Source organism: Carcharhinus amblyrhynchos, chromosome 11, assembly GCF_965287045.1.
Source record: "Carcharhinus amblyrhynchos chromosome 11, sCarAmb.v2.hapA, whole genome shotgun sequence".
Classification (NCBI taxonomy): domain Eukaryota; kingdom Metazoa; phylum Chordata; class Chondrichthyes; order Carcharhiniformes; family Carcharhinidae; genus Carcharhinus; species Carcharhinus amblyrhynchos.
Window position 1 is genome coordinate 49,700,884 of NC_137334.1, and position 24,485 is coordinate 49,725,368.

A 24,485-nucleotide genomic window follows, 5' to 3' on the forward strand; every position below is an offset into this window, starting at 1 on the left:
TTGGAAGATATGGCTTCCTACAGACAACCTTTCTTCCCCTCCTTCTCTTCCCTTTTCCAGCTGTTTGTCCAGCACTTTTTGCCTCTGTTTATCTTCCCTGTCCTTCCCTGAGTGAAGGGGGATGCAAACTACTGCACTCATATCTGGGAGCACAGTGTTTCTATTCAGGTCCCTGGGATTCAGGACCAAGGCCTTCAGAACATGCTGTGCCACTCCCTGTAAGCTTCAGCAACTTTAAATAAAGTACAAACCACCAAACACTTCAACTAACTCAGCAACGGGTGGCAGAAATCTATCATCAACCCTTTAAATAGCATTGATAGGGATTCTTCCTGCTGCTGAGCGTGTGCTCAGCTGTCTGAGGTGAAGAAAATGCGTTAGCTCGAGTGCTGAGCTCAGAAATAGCACAGCTGCTATCAAATTAAAAATGCACACTGATTGAAGTCATATTCCACCTCCCCCAGTATACTGGTGCAGGATCCCTGTGCTCTGCACAGGTGGTATCCAGGGCAGCCCATTCTAAGAAGTGTACATGCAGGCTCCAGTTTGGAGCAAGAACAGCAACTGTAACACTAAGAAAATGGACACTTCAAAGAACAAAGAACAGTACAGCACAGGAAACAGGCCCTTCGGCCCTCCAAGCCTGTGCCGCTCATTGGTCCAACTAGACCATTCGTTTGTATTCCTCCATTCCCAGTCTGCTCATGTGACTATCCAAGTAAGTCTTAAACGATGCCAGCGTGTCTGCCTCCACCACCCTACTTGGCAGCGCATTCCAGGCCCCCACCACTCTCTGTGTAAAAAACATCCCTCTGATATCTGAGTTATACCTTGCCCCTCTCACCTTGAGCCCGTGACCCCTCGTGATCGTCACCTCCGACCTGGGAAATAGCTTTCCACTGTTCACCCTATCTATACCCTTCATAATTTTGTACACCTCTATTAGGTCTCCCCTCATTCTCCGTCTTTCCAGGGAGAACAGCCCCAGTTTACCCAATCTCTCCTCGTAGCTAAGACCCTCCAGACCAGGCAACATCCTGGTAAACCTCCTCTGCACTCTCTCTAAAGCCTCCACATCCTTCTGGTAGTGCGGCGACCAGAACTGGCAGTACTCCAAATGTAGCCTAACCAACGTTCTATACAGCTGCAACATGAGACTCCAGCTTTTATACTCTATACCCCGTCCTATAAAGGCAAGCATACCATATGCCTTCTTCACCACCTTCTCCACCTGTGCTGCCACCTTCAAGGATTTGTGGACTTGCACACTTAAGTCCCTCTGTGTTTCTATACTCTTGATGGTTCTGCCATTTATTGTACAACTCCCCCCTACATTAGTTCTTCCAAAATGCATCACTTCGCATTTATCTGGATTAAATTCAATCTGCCATTTCTTCGCCCAGTTTTTCAGCCTATCTATATCCTGCTGTATTGTCCAACAATGTTCATCGCTATCAGCAAGTCCAGCCATCTTCGTGTCATCCTCAAACTTGCTGATAGCATCAGTTACGCCTTCTTCCAAATCATTTATATATATCACAAATAGCAGAGGTCCCAGTACAAAGCCCTGCGGGACACCACTGGTGTGGGTATGCTGGCGTTGGACTGGCGTAAACACAGTAAAAAGTCTGACAACACCAGGTTTTAGTCCAACCTATTTATTTGATAATATACTCACAAGCTTTCGGGGTTAGCCCCTTCGTCAGGTGAATGGAGAGTTCTGGCCTCAGACAGAGCATATAAAACACAGACAATTTAGAGATTACTGATTAGAATGCGAATCCTTACACCTAACCTGCTGTTCAAGACCTGAAGTGGCTGATAATGTGAGTGGAAGGAGCACTGATCACAGGTTAAAGAGATGTGTATTGTCTCCGGACAGTACAGTAAGTGAGGTTTTGCAAACCCAGGCAAGTCACTGTTCCCTTCCTGTTGGCGAACGCTTCAGTGGTCACGGGCATTCAGCCTCTGACCTTCGGGTAAGCGTTCTCCAAGGCGGCCTTCACGACACACGACAGCGCAGAGTCGCTGAACAGAGACTGATAGCCAAGTTCCGCACACATGAGGACGGTCTCAACATGGATCTTGGGTTCGCGTCGCACTATCTGTAACCCCCGTGACTTGCCTGGGTTTGCAAAACCTCACTTACTGTACTGTCTGGAGACAATACACATCTCTTTAACCTGTGATCAGTGCTCCTTCCACTCACATTATCAGCCACTTCAGGTCTTGAACAGCAGGTTAGGTGTAAGGATTCGCATTCTAATCAGTAATCTCTAAACTGTCTGTGCTTTATATGCTCTGTCTGAGGCCAGAACTCTCCATTCACCTGACGAAGGGGCTAACCCCGAAAGCTTGTGAGTATATTATCAAATAAATAGGTTGGACTAAAATCTGGTGTTGTAACACCACTGGTCACAGACCTCCAGCCGGAAAAAGACCCTTCGACTGCTACCCTCTGTCTCCTGTGGCCAAGCCAGTTCTCTACCCATCTAGCCACCTCTCTTTGTATCCCATGAGCCTTAACCTTTTTCACCAACCTACCATGAGGGACTTTGTCAAACGCCTTACTGAAATCCATATAGACAATATCCACGGCCTTCCTTCGTCAACCATTTTTGTCACCTCCTCAATAGACTCCACCAAATTTGTAAGGCATGACCTCCCTCTTACAAAACCATGCAGTCTGTCACTAATGAGATTGTTCTGTTCTAAATGTACATACATCCCATCTCTAAGAATCCTCTCCAACAACTTCCCTACCACAGACATCAAGCTTACCAGCCTATAATTACCCGGGTTATCCCTGCTGCCCTTCTTAAATAAAGGTACCACATTCACTATCCTCCAATCCTCAGGGACCTCACCTGTGTCCAATGAAGAGACAAAGATTTCCATCAGAGACCCAGCAATTTCATCTTTTGTCTCCCTGAGCAGTCTAGGATAGATGCCATCAGGCCCTGAGGATTTGTCAGTTTTAATGTTCCCTAAAAAACCTAACACTTCCTCACTTGTAATGGAGATTTTCTCTAACGGGTCAACACCTCCCTCTGAGACACTCCCAGTCAACACGTCTCTCTCCTTTGTGAATACTGATGCAAAGTATTCATTTAGGATCTCCCCTATTCCCTTGGGTTCTAAGCATAATTCCCCTCCTTTGTCCCTGAGAGGTCTTGATTCTATGACAAACAGATATCACCATAGCTGATGAAAGGTGAGGTCCTAACAAACATTGTCTGTCAATCATTTGCAGGTATGTAATGCTCATTATGTACACATGATTGCCAGCATATGGCCTCTGCCTGTGCCTCTGTGTCTGTTGCACCTGCCTTCAGCAGCCTCCTGCACCTCAGCATGTTGGCCTTTTTCACTTCCTGAGCTCCTGTCTTTGTTCAATTGGCTCCCTCCTCCCTCTCCTTCAGTTCCTTTCCTCCTCACTGGAGGAGGTATCTCCAAGAAGATAAAATACGCTCACATTGGATTCAGCAACAATGCTGCAGTGATATTAGATTACATTATCTACCAAATGGAGGACATTAATGATCAAAAGCCCTGATACTGCTCAGGAACTCATGGGGATCATACACTTCACAAATTTGCCAGCAAAATATCTGTCAGCAGCCTTTCCTGTTAAAGGCAGGCATGGACCCTCTTATATCGCCCTTTCCACTAACAATGAATAAAATGAGCTTCCCTTTGACATGTTTCCCATGCAAACAGTGTGTGATGGCTTTGGGGATATATTATTGCAGTCAATATTTAAATAATCACTCATTTCAAAATGGTGGGTGGGCTCCTTATTTTGGAGCCTGCCCACCCACTCTATAATTGCTGACTAGCGTGATGGTGTTGGGTTTGTGACCTGACGTCATCCTGCTGGAGAGTACCTTTCTACAGGACTAACACACTCCCATTTCTGAAGCGTAAAATTCAGCCCCAAGATTTGCTGTGCTTATAGTTTAATTCCATTTTTTAAAAGTTATGCTTGAAAGGTTCTATTCATGCCCCTTGTGCCAAGCTCCACCATTCCACCCACACCCTATGACCATTCATGCCCTCTCTATCCTTCCACCTATCTCCTATGGCTTTTCATGCCCACTATGCCAAGTTCTTCCCTTCCACTCACACCCCAGAGTCTCTCAAGCCCCCTTTGCTAAGCTCTGCCCTTCCATCCACCCCTAATGGCCTCTAATGCCTCTCATGCCAAACCCTCCCCTTTCCACCATGGCCTCTCATGCCCCCTAGGCAAAACCTTAATAGGCATGCTTGGTTGCGCACCCAGATATCCATAAGGCTTGTTCCTACACCCCAGTGAAAGTATTGTCTGATTGGCATCTCAGGCTCTCGGATCTCTGCTGTCATTTGCACAATGTTTGTTTACACAGCGTTAAGTGGTTTCAAGAGTTTGTGAGAAGGTCTTGTGGCACAGAAGTAGCCCCCCTACTGTTCGACCAGAAGCTCTGGGTTCAGGTTCAATACTAGGACTTGTTGACCATGGAAGGAGTGTCCATAATGCTGTACAACAGGCTGATAACCAGTTCTGGAATCTTTTCACAACTTGCCCCACTATTTCCCAAAAGGAAAAATGTGTGGGTGTGAAGATACTCATAAAAAAATGTGGCTTTTTTGATAAAGAGATTGACACTTCTATTAGCTTGTAATGAAATAACTTTTTTCAATATAGAAAAAGTAATGAATGAATTACAATTTTTAAAACATTTTTACACATCCTACTGTCACTATTGGGTTCACCATAAGAACATAAGAAATAGGAGCAGGAGTAGGCCATCTGGCCCTTCGAGCCTGCCCTGCCATTCAATAAGATCATGGCTGATCTGTCGTGGCTCAGTTCCACATTCCTGCCCTCTCCCCATAACCCTTAATCCCCTCTCTTATCAAAAACCCATCAACCTGCGTCTTAAAAATATTTAGTGAGGTAGCCTCCACCACTTCAATGGGCAGAGAATTCCAGAGATTCACCACCCTTTGAGTGAAGAAGGTCTTCCTCAACTCCGTTCTAAACCGCCCCCCCTTTATCTTGAGGCTGTGCCCCCTAGTCCTACTGTCCTTTCTGAGCGGGAAGAGTCTCTCCACCTCTATCCTGTCCATCCCATTCATCATCTTATATGTCTCAATGAAATCTCCCCTCATTCTTCTAAACTCTAACGAGTAAAAGCCTAGTTTATTCAGCCTCTCCTCATAGCTCAATCCCCTCAACTCCGGCATCAGCCTAGTAAACCTCCTCTGCACTCCCTCCAAGGCCAAAATATGCTAGCGAGTCAATAGGCATGGAAATGTCAATAGGCAGGCATAGTGGGGCATGGGGACATTGGGAGTGTGTGTAATGGCGCAGCTTGGCACAGGGGGCATGAGGAGTCATGGGGGTGGATGGGTTCTGTGAGGGCATGGATGCGGTATTAGGGTGTGAGGGTTGGAGGGCCTTTGTGTTTTTATTTTAACTGGGACAAAGAACCACAGCAACAAGGTGGGCCTTTTAAACAGCTCACTTCGGCACCCAGCAGCCCTACGCTTGCCTCTAAATTTTTCCCAGGTCAGCTGGCTGGTCTTCAGCTCATACCCTATACCTGCCCCTCTCCCTGCCAAAGAAGATCCAACCATGGCAGGCATTTTTTTGCGAGGCGGACAGACTGAGTTGGGAATTTTCCTGATTCCTGCTATATGCCTCCAGGATGGAATTCCAGGCCAATGAGTTTGTTGCATGTGTTAGTATGCTGTGTATTCAACATGTAAAACCCTGCATCAGGCTGCAGGTGGGTGAAAATGCTTTTCCAAATACAAAGTACCAGGACTGACAGGATAGGAGTGATGATACTTGCATGGAATGAATGTTATAATCAGAGAAAAGACCATCACTCAAAAATGAAGCTCAGTGAGTTCATTCTTTTTTCCCATAATTACAGCATTTCAACATTCTGCTTTTGAAATTGTTATTAAATGGCATCCCTGCTTATAAATAAAATCAACTATAAAATGAAACTTTGAACTGAATAATTTCTTGAAAGAATGTTTAAAAATGATAGAGAAAAATTGATACAGTCACAGGGAATGTATAACTGGAAATATTTCAAAAGGATTGTCAAGGATAATATATTATGACAGTTGCTAACAGGTTTAAAGTAATTACTTTCCTCTCAAGTGATTTTGTGCTTGCAGGCTTGAAATCATATTGCTTGAATCAAGGTGTTACTCGAGCCTTAAACAACCTTTAACCAAAATCCCAACTTTTTTAGTAAACTATTATAAAAACCTTGTAAACAATGTCTGCCTATCAGTGACCAGATTCTTAATATGCCAGAGTGAGCCACAGACTAGAGCGTGTAGTTGATAATTTGGTAATTTTTTTTCTTTCAGGTTAAATGTTGATTAAGAGTTAGACTCTGACATAAAGCTTTTAACCTTCAAGTGAGTTAAATAACTTTGGTAAACAGAGTGTTGCTTGGCAGCAACAGGTATCCGTCAATCAGCCGAAATAAAATGGTTTAGTAGCTGTTAATTATTGTAGCAGGAAGCTAAACTAGTTGGTGACTCATCGGAAGCTCAATATAAGCAGACAAGCTTTTCAAACTGCATGAAGTAAAGGGGTGTATGGAGATGGGAACCACATTAAAGGGACACAGACAGAGTATGTTGTTGAGAATTTGAAGTAAATGGGAAAAAAGGTGCTTCTTTTTCTAGTTTCTTCAGCCTCCAGTCAATGGTGAGTTTTCTTCTTTAGTCGCCAAACAGATGAATGAAACTTTCTGTTACTTTAATGGTGTAAATTGTTAATTAAATGATTAATGAAATAAATAGGTTTGGGCAGAAATGTCAGGGCTGGTGGTGTAGTGTGCTCTGACTGCTGCAAATGGAAGCCTCTGGCGTGAACTACAATCCTGGATAACCATGTCTGCAATTTAGACAACTTTGAGAGTCTGAGTTGTGGACAATCAGGAAGTGGAAGAGTTATCTGGACACTTTGTTCTAGGGGGCAGTCATGCCCCTTCATTGGGCAAGATCTGGAGTTGGTCAATGATCATGGACAGGAGCGTGTGATGGTGAGTCAGGCAAGAATAGAGAATTGACATCTAGTGATGGAGGAGCCTCAGCCCCTGACTGTATTTAACAAGTATGAGCTGCTGTCTATGTATGTGAATGAGAAGGGCTGCAAGGTGCATGAGGGGGCTGGCTATGGTACCATGCTGAAGGATGCCAGTCAAGTGAGTGAAGTGAAGAGGAATGTGGCAGTGATAGGAGACAGTATAGTCAGGGATATAGTCATAAATACTGTTCTCTGTAAGTTGAGTTGCCTGACTAACATTAGGCTTAAGGATATCTTCTTGTGGCTGCTGAGGAACTTGAAGTAGGAGGATCCAATTGTCATAGTTCATATACACGCCAGTAACCTAGGTAGAAGGAGGAATGATGTTCTGCTAAGAGATGTCTAAATTAAAAAGCAGAACATCAAAGGTAATCATCTTTAGACTGTTACCTGAGCCACATGTCAGTTCGCATTGAGTCAAGCAGGTTACGGAATTAAATGAGTGACTCAAAGTTCTGTGGGAAGATGGGGTTTTGATTCCTGGGGCACTGGCATCAATACCTGAACTTGGCTGGACAAGTGTCTTGGTCAGTCACATAAATACAATGTTAAACTAACAGAGTAAGGAGGTGGGTTTGGGAAAAGGGAAATTTAGAAATCCAAAGAGAAAGGTTGAGGCATTAAGCCATTATAACAATGTGGGTAAAAATAAGCAAAGTGGGACAGGAAGGGACAGAAAGTTTAACAACAACGATACATCAGCAAAAAAGGTAATTGCAGGGAATAGAAGTTTTAACAATGAAACACAAGGTTCTTTATCTCAATGCACAAAAAGACAGAAGAACTAATGGCACAAGTACAGGTAAATAATTTCAATCGAATTGCCATTATAGAGACATGTCAGGTGATCAAAGAAATAAATATTTCAGGGTATGTAGCATTTTGGAAAGACATACAGAATGGCAATAGAGAAAGGGTAGCTCTGATAGTAAAGGATGACACAAGGAGATTAGTGGAAAAGGCTCTGGCCTCAGAAGATCGTGAAGTGGAATCAGTATGTCTGGAAATTGAGAGTAGAGAGAGTCAGAAAATACTTGTGGGAGTAGTTTTGTAGTAACCATAATGATATTGTTGGCAAAGCATTGTAACAAAGCAGATTTAATAACGGGGAGGGGGAGAATTTAATTTTTTTGTAGATTAGGATAATCAAATTGGCAAAAGTGGTCATAGATAGGGATAATTAAGTTGTCAGGAGTAGTCTGGAAGATGAGTTTGTAGAATGTTTTTATGACAATTTCTTCAAATAATGCATTGTGGAACCAATTAGTGATGATGCTGTTGTGTATGATGAAGTAGGTTTAATTAATAATGTTGTGGCAAACAATTCACTGGGAAATAGTGATCATAATAATATTGAATTCCATGTTGAGTTTGAAAGTTACATACTCCAATCGCAAAAGATAATTTAATACTTTAATAAAAGCAAATTACATAGTATAAAGAGGGAACTAAAGAGGTCATTTGGGTAAATAGGCTAAAAGAAATGCAGATAAATGAACAGCAGAGAATATTTAAAGACATAACTTAATATTTATGACATAACGTAATGTTCAACAAAAATATTCCACTGAAAAACAAAATCTCAGCAAAACCTACTTGTGGCACACTCAGTAAGTTAAGGATAGTATTAGAAGATAGCTAAAACCTTTTGCAAAACCTGTTGTAAAAAATATAGCAAATCTGAAGATTGGGAATATTTTAGAAACCAGCAGAGGACAACCATAAAGTTGATAGAAAGGAGAAAAATAAGTAAACTAGCCAAAAATATTTTAAAAATATTTGTAAGAGCTTTTAGAAATATATAAAGAGGAAGGGAGTAGCTAAGTTAAATGTTGGTTCCTTAGAAACAGAGACAGGAGAAATTATCATGGGGAATGAAGATTGGCAGAGGTATTGAACAATTATTTTGTGTCTATCTTCACTGTAGCAAATACAAGTTTCATTTCAGACACAGATGGTATCTTCGATCCAAAAAGAGAGAGGAAATCCATATTGACAGAGAAGGCATTTAAGAAACTGGAGAGACGGAACTCTGACAAAATGCTGTTGCCTAATGGCCCACATCATAGAGTTTGAAAGCAGATTGCTGTAGCGATTGTGCATGTGCTGGCTATGATTTTCTAAAATTCCTTTGATTTGGGAACAGTCCCATTGCATTGTAAGTTGGCAAATGATACACTACTTTTCAAGAAAGGAAGGAGAATGAAAACAGAACTGCAAGCCTAATATTAGTTGTCTGGCAAATGCTGAAATCTATTATTAAGCAAGTTTCAACAATGCATCTAAAGCATAGTAAAACCAAGTCAATGTGGTTTTATATGTGAAAATCCAATTTAACAAATTTGTTTGCGTTTGTTTTAAGGATTTAACAAATTGGGTTGGTAAATAGAAACATGATAAGTAGATACCTAGATTTCCAAAAGGCATTCAATAAGATGCCACACCAAAGGTTAAGACCATAAGATGTAGGAGCTGAAGAAGCCCATTCGGTCCACAGAGTCTGCTCTGCCATTCAATAGGCAAGACAAAGACTCAAGGGGTTGGGGTAGGATTTTACTATGGATAGATGATTGGTTAATGGATTAAATGCAGAGAGTGGGCACAAATGGAGCTTTTACAAGCAACAGGCAGTGAATAGAGGGGCACTGCAATGATCAATGCTGGGGCTTTAGCTACTTACAAACTATATTAATGACTTGTATGAATAACTTATCTCAATTTGATGATAATACCAATTAGGTGAGGAAGATAAACTGTGGGGAGGATATGGAGGTTGCAAAGAGATATTGCCAGGTTAAATGAATGGGCAACAAGACGGCAGATGGAGTATAATGTAGGGATGAGTGAAGTTATTCACTTTGGTCATAAAAAAAGAAAAGCAGAATACTTTTTAAAAGGTGAGAAACTTTTGTGTATTGATGTTCAAAGAGACTTGGTTTCTTGTACAAGGAATACAGAACGTGAGCATGTAGGTTCAACAATACAATTGGGGAGGAAAATGGCATGTTGGTCTTTATTGCAGTAGAACTTTAGTGTAAGAATAAAGAGGTCTTATTACATGAGATCACATCTGGAATATAGTGTGCAGTTTTGGCCTCCATATTTAAGAAAAGATATACTTGCATTGCAGGTGGTACAGTATAGATTTGCTTAACAAGTCCTAGGGTGAGGGGATTGTCCTATGATGACAGGCTGAGTAAATTGAGCTTATATTCTCTGGAGTTTAGAAGAATGAGAGGCGATTTTATTGAAATATACAAAATTTCTGAAGGGGCTTGATAGGGTAAATGCTGAGAGATTGTTCCCCCCACTGAGGAATCTAAAACATGGAGGGGCACAGTCTCAGGATAAGGGTCTGGTCATTTTGGACTGAGATGAGGAGAAATTGCTTCACTCAAACAGTTTGTAAATTTTGAAATGCTCTACTCCAGAGGGTTGTAGAAACACAACTGCTGAATACACTTAAGGCTGGGATAGATGTATTGTTGGGGTCTCAGGGAATTAAGGGTTATGGGGAGTGGGTGGGAAACTGGAGTTGAAGCCAAGATCAGCCATCATTATGTTGAATGGTAGAGCAGGCACAAAGGGCCCAATGGGCGACTCCTGCTCCCGTTTCTTGTGTTCTTGCGTTTCTACCTCTAGTGTTCAAAACTACATACAATCCCAAGTAGTCCTGTAAAATTCCAGTATTACCTCCTTTCTTTTGTATTCTGTCCTGTGCGTTTGGCTCTGTGATTTGTGTTCCATCTTTTTGAGAACCTGAATCTCTGCACTAAGATTCTTCTGCTCCATTTTATGTCTTACAGTTTTCAGGTCTGCATTTCCTTTCTTAGTAAAAAGTCTGACAACACCAGGTTTTAATCCAACCGATTTATTTGATAGTAAACTCACAAGCTTTTGGGTTAGCCCCTTCATCAGGTGAATGGAGAGTTCTGGCCTCGGACAGAGCATATAAAGCACAGACAATTTAGAGATTACTGATTAGAATGCGAATCTTTACACCTAACCTGCTGTTCAAGTCCTGAAGTGGCTGACAATGTGTGTGGAAGGAGCACTGATCACAGGTTAAAGAGATGTGTATTGTCTCCAGACAGTACAGTAAGTGAGGTTTTGCAAACCCAGGCAAGTCACGGGGGTTATAGATAGTGCAACATGAACCCAAGATCCCTGTTGAGACCGTCCTCATGTGTGCGGAACTTGGCTATCAGTCTCTGTTCAGCGACTCTGCGCTGTCGTGTGTTGTGAAGGCCACCTTGGAGAATGCTTACCCGAAGGTCAGAGGCTGAATGCCCGTGACCACTGAAGTGTTCGCCAACAGGAAGGGAACAGTCTTGCCTGGCGATTGTCGAGCCATGTTCATTCATCCGTTGTCATAGCGTCTGCATGGTCTCCCCAATGTACCATGCTTCGGGACATCCTTTCTTGCAATGTATCAGGTAGACAATGTTGGCTAAGTTGCAAGAGTATTTACCGTGTATCTGGTGGATGGTATTCTCCCGTGTGATGATGTCATCCATGTCGATGATCCGGCATGTCTTGCAGAGGTTGCTGTGGCAGCGTTGTGTGGTATTGTGGTCACTGTTCTCCTGAAGGCTGGGTAGTTTGCTGCGAACAATGGTCTGTTTGAGGTTGCGTGGTTGTCTGAAGGCAAGAAGTGGGGGTGTGGGGATGGCCCTGGCGAGATGTTCATCTTCATCAATGATATGTTGAAGACTCTGGAGAAGATGTCGTAGCTTCTCCGCTCCAGGGAAGTACTGGACGACGAAGGGTACTCTGTCCACTGTGTCCCGTGTTTGTCTTCTGAGGAGATCGGTGCAGTTTTTCGCTGTGCTGCATCAGAACTGTCGATCTATGAGTCGAGCGCCATATCCTGTTCTTATGAGGGCATCTTTCAGCGTCTGGAGGTGTCTGTCACGATCCTCCTCATCTGAGAAAATCCTGTGTATACGGAGGGCTTGTCCATAGGGAATGGCTTCTTTAACATGTTTAGGGTGGAAGCTGGAGAAGTGGAGCATTGTGAGATTGTCTGTGGGCTTGCGGTACAGTGAGGTGCTGAGGTCCCATCCTTGATGGAGATGCATGTGTCCAAGAGTGCAACTGATTCTGGGGAATAGTCCATGGTGAGTCTGATGGTGGGGTGGAATTTGTTGATATCATCATATAGTTGTTTCAGTGATTGTTCACCATGATGCCAAAGGAAGAAAATGTCACTGAGGACCAGTTCAGGATGGCTGTGAAGGTGGCAAGACATGCTTATTCTTTGCTCTGCATTAAAGTGGAGCGGCTCTGGGTGTCACTGCTGTTTCAGCCACTGTTCCTCATGGCCTCCCCAGCCTACACCTTTCCTGTAATCCTTTAGTGGGCTGGTGCCTATGCAGGAGGGTTAGAATGCAGCCAAGGGCAGACTACACCCAAAATGCACCCTGGCTGTCAAAACAAATGGCTCAATGGACCCAGGCTCTAGTTCCAGGGCAATTGGAACTCAAGTGCAGAAACTTTGTCCCAGAGCACCCACCGCACACTTATCTGTGAGCACATTGAGGGATGAGATGGCCATTTGAAAGGGGAGCATTGCTGCTTGTACCTGAATCCCCTGAAGGCCATGAGCCCTTATGAGTAGCACTGTGAGTAACCCCCATCCCAGGACTTGACAAGTTAAAACTAGATTGTAATGACATTCAACAATCATAGAATCACACTGTCATGTCTCTGTCAGCTCTCTGCAGGAGCATCTCGGTTAGGCCCATTTCTCCACCTATCCCTACAGGTCTTTTCACTTTATATTCATCCAATTCCCTTTTGAAAACTACAATTGAATCTACCTCCATTACATTCCCAGGCAACACATTCCAGATCCTAACTATTTGTTGCATAGAAAGGGTTTTTCCTCCTGTCACGGTTCTTTTGCAGTTCCTATAAACTGGCATCCTCCGGTCATTGAACCTTCTACCAATGGAAACAGTTTCACTCCACCTATAGTGTGATGTAGCATAACACTCGTATAGTACAGCAAAACATGAAACAAACACCAATCATTCTGATATCACCTGTATAACATTGACTTTATGTTCTGTGGTTTACGTGTCAAACTTCAAAAGAAGTAAATGATACCTTCAGTATTTCTAGAACAGCATGAAGGATGATTGATCAGTGCTGTTCTGCTGCTAGGCACTATAGGCTTAGCTTTATCTCATATCTTCACTTAACAGGTCACAAAGAAATGAACTGTTGTGGAGTACAACTGTAATTGATGAGAACTATTTAATTAATGACTATCAGTTTCAATAGTAAGGATCATGTTACTTCTGTCAAGATGATGAATTACACATCACCTTTCATCAATAACATTATCCACAGCATTCGCAAGCCTGAACAAAACAGTTTCCCCGATTCTTGTTCCACTTTATCTCCTTACCAATCCCTGCCAAACTTTACTCTCTTTGCCCCTCCTTCTTAAATTAAACATTTTGCCTTGGGTTTGGTTCCAAAGTTAGCTCTCCGATACATTGTTCTGGTAGTTATTATTAAAAAGTGAAACCAAGTTGTGAATGTCACAGCTTATTCAGCATTGGGTAACATCATAGCCATATGCATAAAACCACAAGAAATGGGAGGAGTCAACAATTTGGCCCCCTGGGCCTGCTCCTCCATTCAGTAAGATTATCTTGGCTTCACTTCAACATAACCATTCACCCCCTTGTCAACCAAAAATCTATGTAACTCAGCCTTGAATATATTCCATGACCAGAGAGTCAGTTAGCTCAGTTGGCTGGACAGCTGGTTCATGATATGTGGGCTTATCTTTTGGGGCCAAAGTGGACAGGGAGGTGAGGGGACCCTGACTATACTGGCACTAGGTAGTCTGTCAAATTCAATAATCACCAGGGCATGGTGAAGGTGATACAAGATTCCCGCTTTTCTTCCAATTCAGCCCAAGTAACCAAAGTTAAAAGGCTCATTAACAGCAGGTAAAAAACTTATTTAGGAGGAAGGTGAAATATTTAGAGGCAAAGGGTATCAAAGGCCATCCATCTCTGAGCAGCTGATGGGAGGTGGGTACATAGTAGGGAGACAGTCAATGATTCCCCACAGCATCACCCCAGACTCATAGATGGTCAGCTGTGCAAAGGTGGACTTGGAACTTGGTAGAAAAGTGCTTTTGGAGTTATGCAGGTGGCAAGATGAGTTGGCACTAAGTGTCTAGGCATCACTTGTGGGCTAACAAGCCTCTGGATCCAGATGGATTTCATCTTAGGGTCATAAAAGAGGCAGCTATTGAGGTAGTGATGCACCGTTAATTTTCCAAAATTGGCTAGATTTTGGAAATGTTCCATCAGACTCGAACATAACAAATATAATCCCTCTATTCAAGATGGGAGGGAGGCAGAAAGCAGTTTTGGTTTCCTTATTTAACGAAGGATGTAAATGCTTTGGAGGCAGTTTGGAAGAGGTTTCCTGGATTAATATATGGAATGAGTGGGTTGTTTTATGAGGGTAGGTGGGACAGACTAGGCTTGTTTCCACTGGAGTTTAGAAGAGTGAGGGATGACTTCATTGAAGTATACAAGACCCTAATGGTCTTGACAAAACAAATGTGGAATGTGATAGAGACCAGATAGAAATTCTAAGGAATATTATGAAGTCAGACTAGACCCCAATTAATTTTGATTTTGGCATTAGTATGAGGATAAAGTGTTTTGCTCCAAATGTGATTCTATTGACCCACTATGAAGCTTTTATTAAAACAGGCTTTATTTTAACTACAACAAAAATAAATAGTGTAGCTTTTACCAATTGAAACTTAAACATGACAAGATACAATTCTTAATTGTTGATCTCTTTCTATTAGTTCCAGTTTAACCAAGTTCCTTATAGCCTTGAACTCCCTGTCAGAAACAGTCAGCAAATACTCAGAGGCTTACATGAGCTGCCAGTCCTCAAGCCTCTGGACAGAGATACCTATTTTCTAGCAGTTCCCAGACTTCAATCTCCAGAGAGAGAGAAGAGCTGTTGCTCCTTGTGAATCCAAACAGAAACAACCTGCCTTTTCCCTCGCAGCCTTGCTCCTCCCAGTAGCACATAATGCACTCTTGTTAATCAACCTACTCTGAAATCTCGGGAGACAATCCAAAAAATCAAAACTGCTTTACCTCAGATTAAAGGAAATACCCCTATAACTGGGAACAATTATGCTTCTACATTCACAGCATGTGGGCTGCCTGGAGAAGACGAATTGGTACCATAATGAGGGCCTTCACAAGAAACATGATATAAATACATTTCTTATTAACACAGTATCGTTACAAATTGTGGGCAAGTCCACAACTAGGGGACAGTTTTTTAAAATTAGAGCTTGCCCTTTTAGGACCATGATATTGGAGAAATTTTGTTCTAAGGATTGTGTGACTTTGGAATTCTGCCTTAGAAGGCAATGGAGGCAGGGTCATTAAATATTTTTAAGGCAGAGGTAGACAGATTCTTGTTAGGTAGGGAAATCAAAGGTTATCAGAGATAGATAAGAATGTGGAAAACATGAGCAGATAAGCCATGATCTTACTGAATGATGGAGCAGGCTCGAGAGGCTGAATGATCTCCTTCTACTATGTTCTGTCACGATGATGGAGGGAAAAGACCCATGGAATTATACAAGGAAATATTGGACTTTAAAAAGACCCGAGTTTTATATTTTTTAGATGGGCACAAGCCCCAAAGATGGGTGAGAATGTACAGTTATCCACTGACAGGAAGGACTGCAGAGTGTTTCTCTCAAATTGAACATCTGGATGTGTTTTGAGCCAAGGTACTTCTAAAAGAATCCGAAGACTGATTACCTTCCCTGGAAAAGATAAAGGAACCTAAGCACCCACAGCCCTTCAGATGAGATACCCATTGTCTCCCTAGATCAACCAGTGGATTCTATGTCCAGTGGAATGCACAAAGTGGGCTATAGTTGATATGCTTCCTGTCCGTCTGTCTGTGAGGAAAGCAGCTAGAAAATGTGCAACAGTTCTTGTTCAAACAAAGTCATTCCCCCCAGACATCACCAATTTTCGGATGGTACCTCTCTAAAAGGAAGGCTGCAGTTGACACTAAGGACACAACTCAGATTTTGGGCCCAGTGATGATGAAGGACAACATCCTTTGCAGGAATGGTAAAATCCAAAGAGTAGGAGGGCACAGAAGAGGGACACAGGCAGTAAGGCAATGGAGTCCATGCCCTCAACACAGGAATATAAGCTACACAGAAATGCAGGAAACTAAGACTCTCCAGCAGATGGTTATTGTTATCTTTGCTCTATTGCCAAAGACTTAGTATGATACAGCACTGTTTTGTCATGCCCTGTCAGTGGCAGTCAATATGATGTTGAATTGATTTGTTTCTAGTTCCTCCCAAGGATCAGTTGTGGACCTTGGTGGAATTTCAGAAATTTCTCTTTGCCAAAGCTGAACAGTTCATTTAATGACTGATATGCCCTCATAAGAACAGGATATGGCGCTCGACTCATAGATCGACAGTTCCAATGCGCCACAGCAAAAAACCGCACCAACCTCCTCAGAAGACAAACACGGGACACGGTGGACAGAGTACCCTTCGTCGTCCAGTACTTCCCCGGAGCAGAGAAGCTACGACATCTTCTCCGGAGTCTTTAACATATCATTGATGAAGACGAACATCTCGCCAGGGCCACCCCCACACCCCCACTTCTTGCCTTCAGACAACCACGCAACCTTAAACAGACCATTGTTCGCAGCAAACTACCCAGCCTTCAGGAGAACAGTGACCACAATACCACACAACCCTGCCACAGCAACCTCTGCAAGACATGCCGGATCATCGATATGGATACCATCATCACACATGAGACTACCATCACCAGGTACATGGTAAATACTCTTGCAACTCGGCCAACATTGTCTACCTGATACGTTGCAAGAAGGGATGTCCCGAAGCATGGTATGAGGTTTGCAAAACCTCACTTACTCTACTGTCTGGAGACAATACACATCTCTTTAACCTGTGATCAGTGCTCCTTCCACTCACATTGTCGGCCACTTTAGGACTTGAACAGCAGGTTAGGTGTAAAGATTTGCATTCTAATCAGTAATCTGTAAACTGTCTGCGCATTATATGCTCTGTCTGAGGCCAGAACTCTCCATTCACCTGAAGAAGAGCTTAACCTCGAAAGCTTGTGTGTTTACTACCAAATAAATCGGTTGGACTTAAAGCTGGTATTGTCAGACTTTTTACTGTGTTTACCCCAGTCCAATGCCGGCATATCCACATCATGACCTAGGAGGGACAGAGGACAGTCAGTGGGTTTAATCTCCATTGCTGAATTCCCTTGGGGACAGAGTAACATTGATTGCACTCATGTGATCAGCCAGTAAGATCCCATCAACAGGAAAGACTTCCATTCCCTCAACATCCAACTGGTCTGTGATTACAACAAGAGCTTCCTCCTTGTGTGCGCTGGCTTTTCTGGGATATGACATATCTTCTTCATTTTTCAAGTCCAGGCTGCCTAAGCGCTTCACTCTAATCCTCCCCACTGAAGTGTGTAGATGGATCCTTGGTTCTATATTTGCATATGTATATTGAATTCCAAATATATTTGCATAATATTTTATACACAAATCTACTAATACTGCATTTCAAAGAACAAATTCCACCAATAGGTTTGTCACTGAAGAGTTTGAAACACAATGTTGGTACCTTACCTGGGTACGCTTGCTAAATACGTGACAAGTTGCCGGAGATCATCTTGTTTTATTCTATCATGATTGCTCCGTGCTGGGAAAGTTAAAATTGGGCCACCTCTCTTATCACGTCCTCCTGCAACAAAATTATATTTTTCAATATGTCAGCCTTAAGTGACTCAATATTGCTTTATTGTTGAAGAAGAATTCAAATAAATTTTTCCATTTTTGTATATCACACTTCAGAATCAATGGGGTTTCCTTGTTTCTGTGTTCTACAAAGATAAACAGATGCTGCAAATATGCTTTGTCTCCAGCCAACTGGAACCTATGCAGATCCAAGTGGGAATATTTCATCCTGCAACCTCAGCAATGTTATTCCTTTGTAACCCAGAAAAGGAAAATACTTTTTTAAAAGTGCAAAACTTGTAGATGTTCAGAGTAATTTGGGGGTATGTGCACAAGGGACACAAAGTTAGCATGCAGGTACAGCAAGCGAAGGCAAAAGGCATGTTCGCCTTTATTTCAGGGGGACTGAAGAACAAGAATAAGGAAGTCTTGTTGCAGTTGTGCAGAGCTTGGTGAGATCACTCCTGGAGTACTATGTGCAGTTTAGTCTCTATACTTGAGGAAAGATATCGTTGCATTGCAGATTGTACAGTAAAGGTTTAACACATTGGTTCCTGGGATGAGAGGGTTGTGCTCTGAGAGGTTGATTAAATCGGGTCTATATTCTCTCTAGTTTAGAATGAGTGAACTGATCGGAACACACAAGATTCTAACTGGACTTGAAAGGGAGACACAGAGGCTGTTTTCTCCTGGCTGCGGAATCTAGAATGCCAGGAGCAGCTTCAGAATAAAGAACTAATCATTTGGGAACAAGCTGAGGAGAAATTTCCTTACTCAATAGGTTTGTAAATTTTTGGATTTTACACTTGAGTCTTATGGATGTTGGATTGTTGAGTTTATTTAAAGTTGACATAGACAGATGGATTTTTAGTACCTCAGGAAATTCAGGGTTATGGGCGGTAACGTGAAATTGAAACAGAACATCAGCCATGATCAGAATGAAAGGCAAAGAAGGTTTGAGGGGCCATACCGTCCACTCCTCCTATTTCTTATGAAGCAACAGCTGAGTTGTCAGTTGCTGGATGGATTATAAGGAAGACCTTCAGCTAACTAAAATCCAAGCTCACTGTGGGCAAAGCCCTGTCACCACAGTTCCTCTTTGATGAAAAATTTAATTGGTTGTGTACGAATGTTTAGCTTTCTTCTGCAGCTATCAAGTCTCCCTTTTTCGGAGCTTATTCTGCTACTTGTTTGCATAGTCTGTTCCTCACCTTCCTCTTAAACAATCTGCACACTTGCTCATCAGTGACAAAATCTTGGTCAAAACAAATGTGACTACTTGTCTACTGCTTAAATGTACCTCTCATCTGCTTGGTGCCTGTTATTCCGTACCTTTAAATCCTGACATCTTACTCTGTTTATGGTTGCAAGAAGCTTTGACACTATAGAAACTATTACAACAGAGAGGAAGGCCATTTGGTCCATCATGTCTATGCTGGCTTTTCTAAGATGATATTTTGCAGCAGGGCCTTGAGGAATTTAAGGTGATTAGGACTCATTTCCTATTTAAGAGAAAGCATTGAGCATCAAGGCAGTCTGTATGCTAGCAAATGGAAGGCATTCCTATTGGGCAAAGGGATATCCATCATGTCATCTTCCACTACTCTCTATTTGTTCAGCTATGACTAACAGTCCACTTGCAGCAGAAAACAAGTATTGTGAAGGATATGGTGCAACTTCTTGTATGTGAAGTACTAATTTGTAGATGGTATTTGATGCAATGAGTAAGGTGGCAATGACTGGAAACATCCTTATTTCAGTGCACTATTGCAAGGACTGACTGTCTCTTTTAATTTTATAAACCAAGTCAGGGTTCCTTCGGGATGATATTTGCTGCCCTTTGTGGGCCACCTTCTCTTGGGGTCAAAAAGTTGGATTTTTCTAAATTATAGATAAAAATACCTCAGCTATAGAGTGGTTAAAGTGCCTGGGAGACATAGCAATATCAGACATTGCAGTGAGGCATATTGTTACTGACATAAAAAATGATTCTCTTACATAATCAACAATTCGAGCAACACTGGATTTTCCTCCCCATCCTGGGAACAGATCTGTATTTTAAAAGGAACTAATAATGCTGAGACTCCACAATGAATATCTAGTTTGGAGCACTGAAAATTCCCAGCAGAGCCAGAAGGTGGGATTTTCCAAAATTCCTACCTGAAGTCAATAGACTTTTTTTGCTTGAACTCCAAATTCTCCATTCCACCCAGGATTATTCCTGCGGTGGGTGGGAAAGGAAAATCCCACCCAAAGACTTTATTAATATTGATATACAAATCTGGCATCCCAATTAGGACTGAGACCACACCAGATTTCGGATTTGGACATCCAACATGTGCAGTGCCTGCTCAGTGACTCAAATTGATCCATTGTTTTCAAAAAAACAATTATGGTTGAAGATAAACTGGGTGTCAATTACCAGCCCTTGAGCGTGACTGCTCCTGTTCAAATTGGAGCATATATTTTTCAACCAAATAAAAATCAATGTGCAATAACGCAAACTTCAAGTCCTCTACTGTAAGAATGTCCCATTTTTGAACAATTCTGGTTTTTGGACAGCTGGTTTTTGGGGATTGTACCTGTACACTGACGGATGAGTGCAATTTGAGTGCCATATTTGCGGTCAATCGTAAACCTGCTTTTTCATCTTTTACATGGAAAAATAAAGAAATGATATCTAAACCATCAATATTTTTGAATTCTAAACTTCCCTTTCGCCAATTTTCTTTTGCTCCTTTCCTGAAAGTGTTGACTCTTAAGATGTACCATTAGACATGTGCCAAACATCCAACACAAATTGTCAGTGAGCATTGGCAAGTTATAAGGAGCATTATAAGTGAGCCCAATCCTGACCTCACCTGATGCTAACATGCTCAGCATGACTTGCTAGGGAGCAATCCAGAGTGAGCATCCTGTTTCTTCCTCCAAACGCATTGATGCCATTTTTACCACTCTGACTGCCATCAGCTGAAATTCATTGAATCAAACCCAAGACATTCCTGGTCCATATAGCTTAGTCCAAAGAGCTAAATCATCAGCTAATTCTGACCTCAACTTCTGTAATAAGATGAGAGGTCACACAACATCAGGTTATAGTCCAACATTGCAGTCGATCTCACCTGATGAAGGAGCAGCACTCTGAAAGCTTGTGATTTCAAATAAACCTGGTAACCTGGTGTCGTGTGGCCTGTCATCTTACCAACCCCAGTCCAACACTGTCATTTCCACATCATGGTCAACTTCTATAATTGTCCTAAAGTTGTAAATGCTGTTAATTTACCCACCTGATACAAAGGCAACTTTTTCCTTCATTATGGGCATCACATCAGATACTTTTAATCCATCATTTCTGAAAGGTCCTGCAAAACAAACATTTGTATTTATCTATTTTGGCGATTTTCAAAGTGCAGTCACAGAGAAGGAGATTACTGTTACTACAGGTAATATCTATTCATAGGAAAAACGAAACACTTGCACATCCCGCAGACTTCCTGTTTAATGGATTACCTTGAGGACCGAGTAATCCATACTTGAATGGTTCTCCACAATGCCCAGGAGACTGATATTTTATACAGTTAAAAATGAACACTTCATAGAGTCAGTAAGGTGATCCTTGAATTCTTTTGCTAGACAATATTGATTGCTGGATATATTTTTTCCACCACCAATCAGAAGCCGTTTTTCTGTTTTTAATGGTTGCAGTAAAACCACCAATGAAAAGACAGATAAGGCTTTCTCCAAACTCTGAAAAGAAACTGCATAAAAAAATCTATAAGCAGCTGGTGAACACTCTCCACAAGCATCTCCTTTAGCAGACTATGTCTGTTTCACTTCCAGTTGGATGACATGTTGGTCCCTTGGGTTTTGCAGAGAAGCTCTTAACCAAGGATTGCTCTGTGTCAGAGGAAATCTATTAAAAAACAAAGCCTAGTATCTACATAAGAGGTCCTTGACTTATCAACAATAGTTTGCTCCTTTTACGTAAAACAGAGACAATAATCTATAGGAGCGCTCAATTCTTAAACAAAGAGAAATTTGACACCAGTGCTTATGAATTTCTGCCCCCAAAATTCAAATGTAAACTTAAAATAGAAGACTAGCTTTGTTTTACTCATTTTCAAATCCCTCACAAATCTAAACTTGAATCACTTTGAAAGCAGAAACTTGTTGAGAAAGACAACAGCCATTTCATAAACAGCAACATTCCACAGTGAGATTAATGAGCAGCTTAGCTGCTTTGGAGATACTGGTTGTGGCAGGAATGTTGGCCAGGACACTAGGAGGACCGATTCCAGTATGGTACCATTGGATCTTTTAGATCCATTTTAATAATCTCTAACAAATAATTGTTAACACCTCATTCCAAACACACAAAAATCTCAGTGACATATTCAAACCACAGCTATGTGCTGAAGGAAAAATGTTTAAAAACAGTTCTTGTTTTCATTTTTTACTCCATACCAAATGTAGTCATTGATTCCATGTAATCCACAATTGCATTATTACACCTTCCGCCATAAGCAAACAATTATTTCTAGCAAGTTACTTTGCCATTGGAACAACGTAGCACATTTATTACTTTCAGAACTGAATCTGCTAACAATTTACATATTTCTGCCTCGGATTATGTTCCAATAAGAAACCCACACGCAGTGGGGTCTCCTCTCTACCAACACCAGAATTCAATAAAATATACTGGCAATTATATGCAGGATGTGGGCATAAGTCAATGGCTTGTGGAAGGTGATGTTCTGGATTCAGTTCAAATTCATGCTCCTGCATGCAGATGTGAGCTTTCAACTCCAAAACTGCTGAATGTTGGGATCCTACTTTTATTGATTATTATTTATGTAAAATTAACTTTGTAGTTCAACTCCACTCCAAGGCAACTTTTTAATTTATCAACTCCCAAGAAGATGGTTTTGATTGTCTTACAAATCTGTAACATATCGTGAGGTTGGGAGCAAATGTTACCAAGAACCAGATGAATGCGGCTTGGCTGGTTTGTGCAGTCATCCGAATTCCCAGAATAAGTTATGCTTTGGAAATACTCATTCTTTAATAGAGTTAGTAAAATTGATCTTATGTACCAACTGACATTAGTGTCTTTCATTCGCAACATCAACAATTACTATTGTTGCTAACCAGTTTCTCATGTCACACGACACGGAAAAAGAGAATGGTAACATCTTACACCATGATTATAATAAGGTCAGCTGAAATATAAATCTGGTCTACAGTGATAGAACACTTCTATATATATTTGGGTAAGTTGTGAATGCTGGCTTTAAGTGCAACACCCCACTTAAGCATCTGCAAATTGCAGTACAACATCAGGCACTTAACTCTCAAATTGTATTCACATTGTTGAAGGTTTTTATTCCAATCATATTATGCTGCTTTATGTTGGAGAATATATCCAAATGAAGGTTTTGGAGATTTGTTCACCTGATGTTTTCTGTTTTGAATAAACAACATGCTGGAAGCAAAAACTGCCTGGATCATCTCCAGTTTGGGATGGTGTATAGCTGTGTGTGTGTGTGATTTTGTCACCATAGTAAGTGCATGCACATTTAAAAAAAACGACTCCTAGTTACACTTGAACAACACATCGAAGTCCAGCTCTGGAAGCATAAAAGCCCATTATCATTGGGATGCTTGCTTGCCAGAACTAAGCACGGTGGCACAGAGTTTAGCATTGTTGCCTCTCAGCACCAGGGACCTGGGTTTGATTCCTGGCTTGGGTCACTGTCGGCATGGACTCTGCACATTCTCTCCGTGGGTTTCTTCTGGGTACTCTGGTTTCCTCCCACAGTCTTAAAGACATGCTGGTTAGGTGCACTGACCATGCTAAATTCTAAGTGTACCCAAACAGGCACCAGAGTAAATAAACTTTAATTTCGAGAGTAAAAATTCCCTAATAACTTTGCTTCTTGTAAGTCTGAATTTTAGGAACCAAGAAATCGGTATGGGCTATTCAGCCTCTTGTACCTGCATTGCCCCCCCGCCTCCCTGTCCCCAATTCCACTGGATCATGGTTGATATGAAGCTCAACTCTATTTACTGGCCTTTGCTCCATATCCCTTCATAATAGTGCTGCTCAGCAAAAATAACCTATCAATGTAATCTTAACATCTCCAATTGACATAACCACAACAGATCTTTGGGGGACAAAATTCCGAACTTCCATATCCCTCTGTGAAGTAATGCTTCCTGTTATTACCTTTGAATGGCCTAGTCCTTGCTTCATAATGTGGGTCAACCTGGAATTGCTAGCTTGATTTGTTTTTACTAACTATTTTGAGACTAAGGTTTTTTTACTGAACTGGAAAAATTCACATCAATATGATGCATGTGTTCTACAACTGTACAAAATTCCAATAATATTCCATCTCTTCTCCATACCTCTCTCCACTATATACTTCTGAACACCCACAGCTGCCCAGACACTTGAGAGTATCAGTGCTTTTGAAGAGGCATCATCATATGTTCCAACGCTCCTAAACATCAGTATGGTCTGACACTATGAACAGAGACTCAGGCAGAGGAATTAGCA

The 24,485-nt window shown here is 41.7% G+C and overlaps 1 protein-coding gene across 3 annotated transcripts in view; it reads right to left on the minus strand.

Annotated features, from left to right (window-relative positions):
• The window catches only part of kalrna (kalirin RhoGEF kinase a), a 754,589-nt gene that overhangs the window by 414,358 nt on the left and 315,746 nt on the right, over nt 1–24,485 (minus strand). For all 3 annotated transcript variants that reach the window (XM_080199056.1, XM_080199055.1, XM_080199058.1), the window contains exons 2-3: nt 21,214–21,288; nt 17,819–17,933 (exon numbers count right to left, since the gene is read on the minus strand). In XM_080199056.1, the coding sequence (XP_080055182.1) occupies nt 17,819–17,933; nt 21,214–21,288 (190 nt within the window). The remainder of the gene's footprint in view (nt 1–17,818; nt 17,934–21,213; nt 21,289–24,485) is intronic.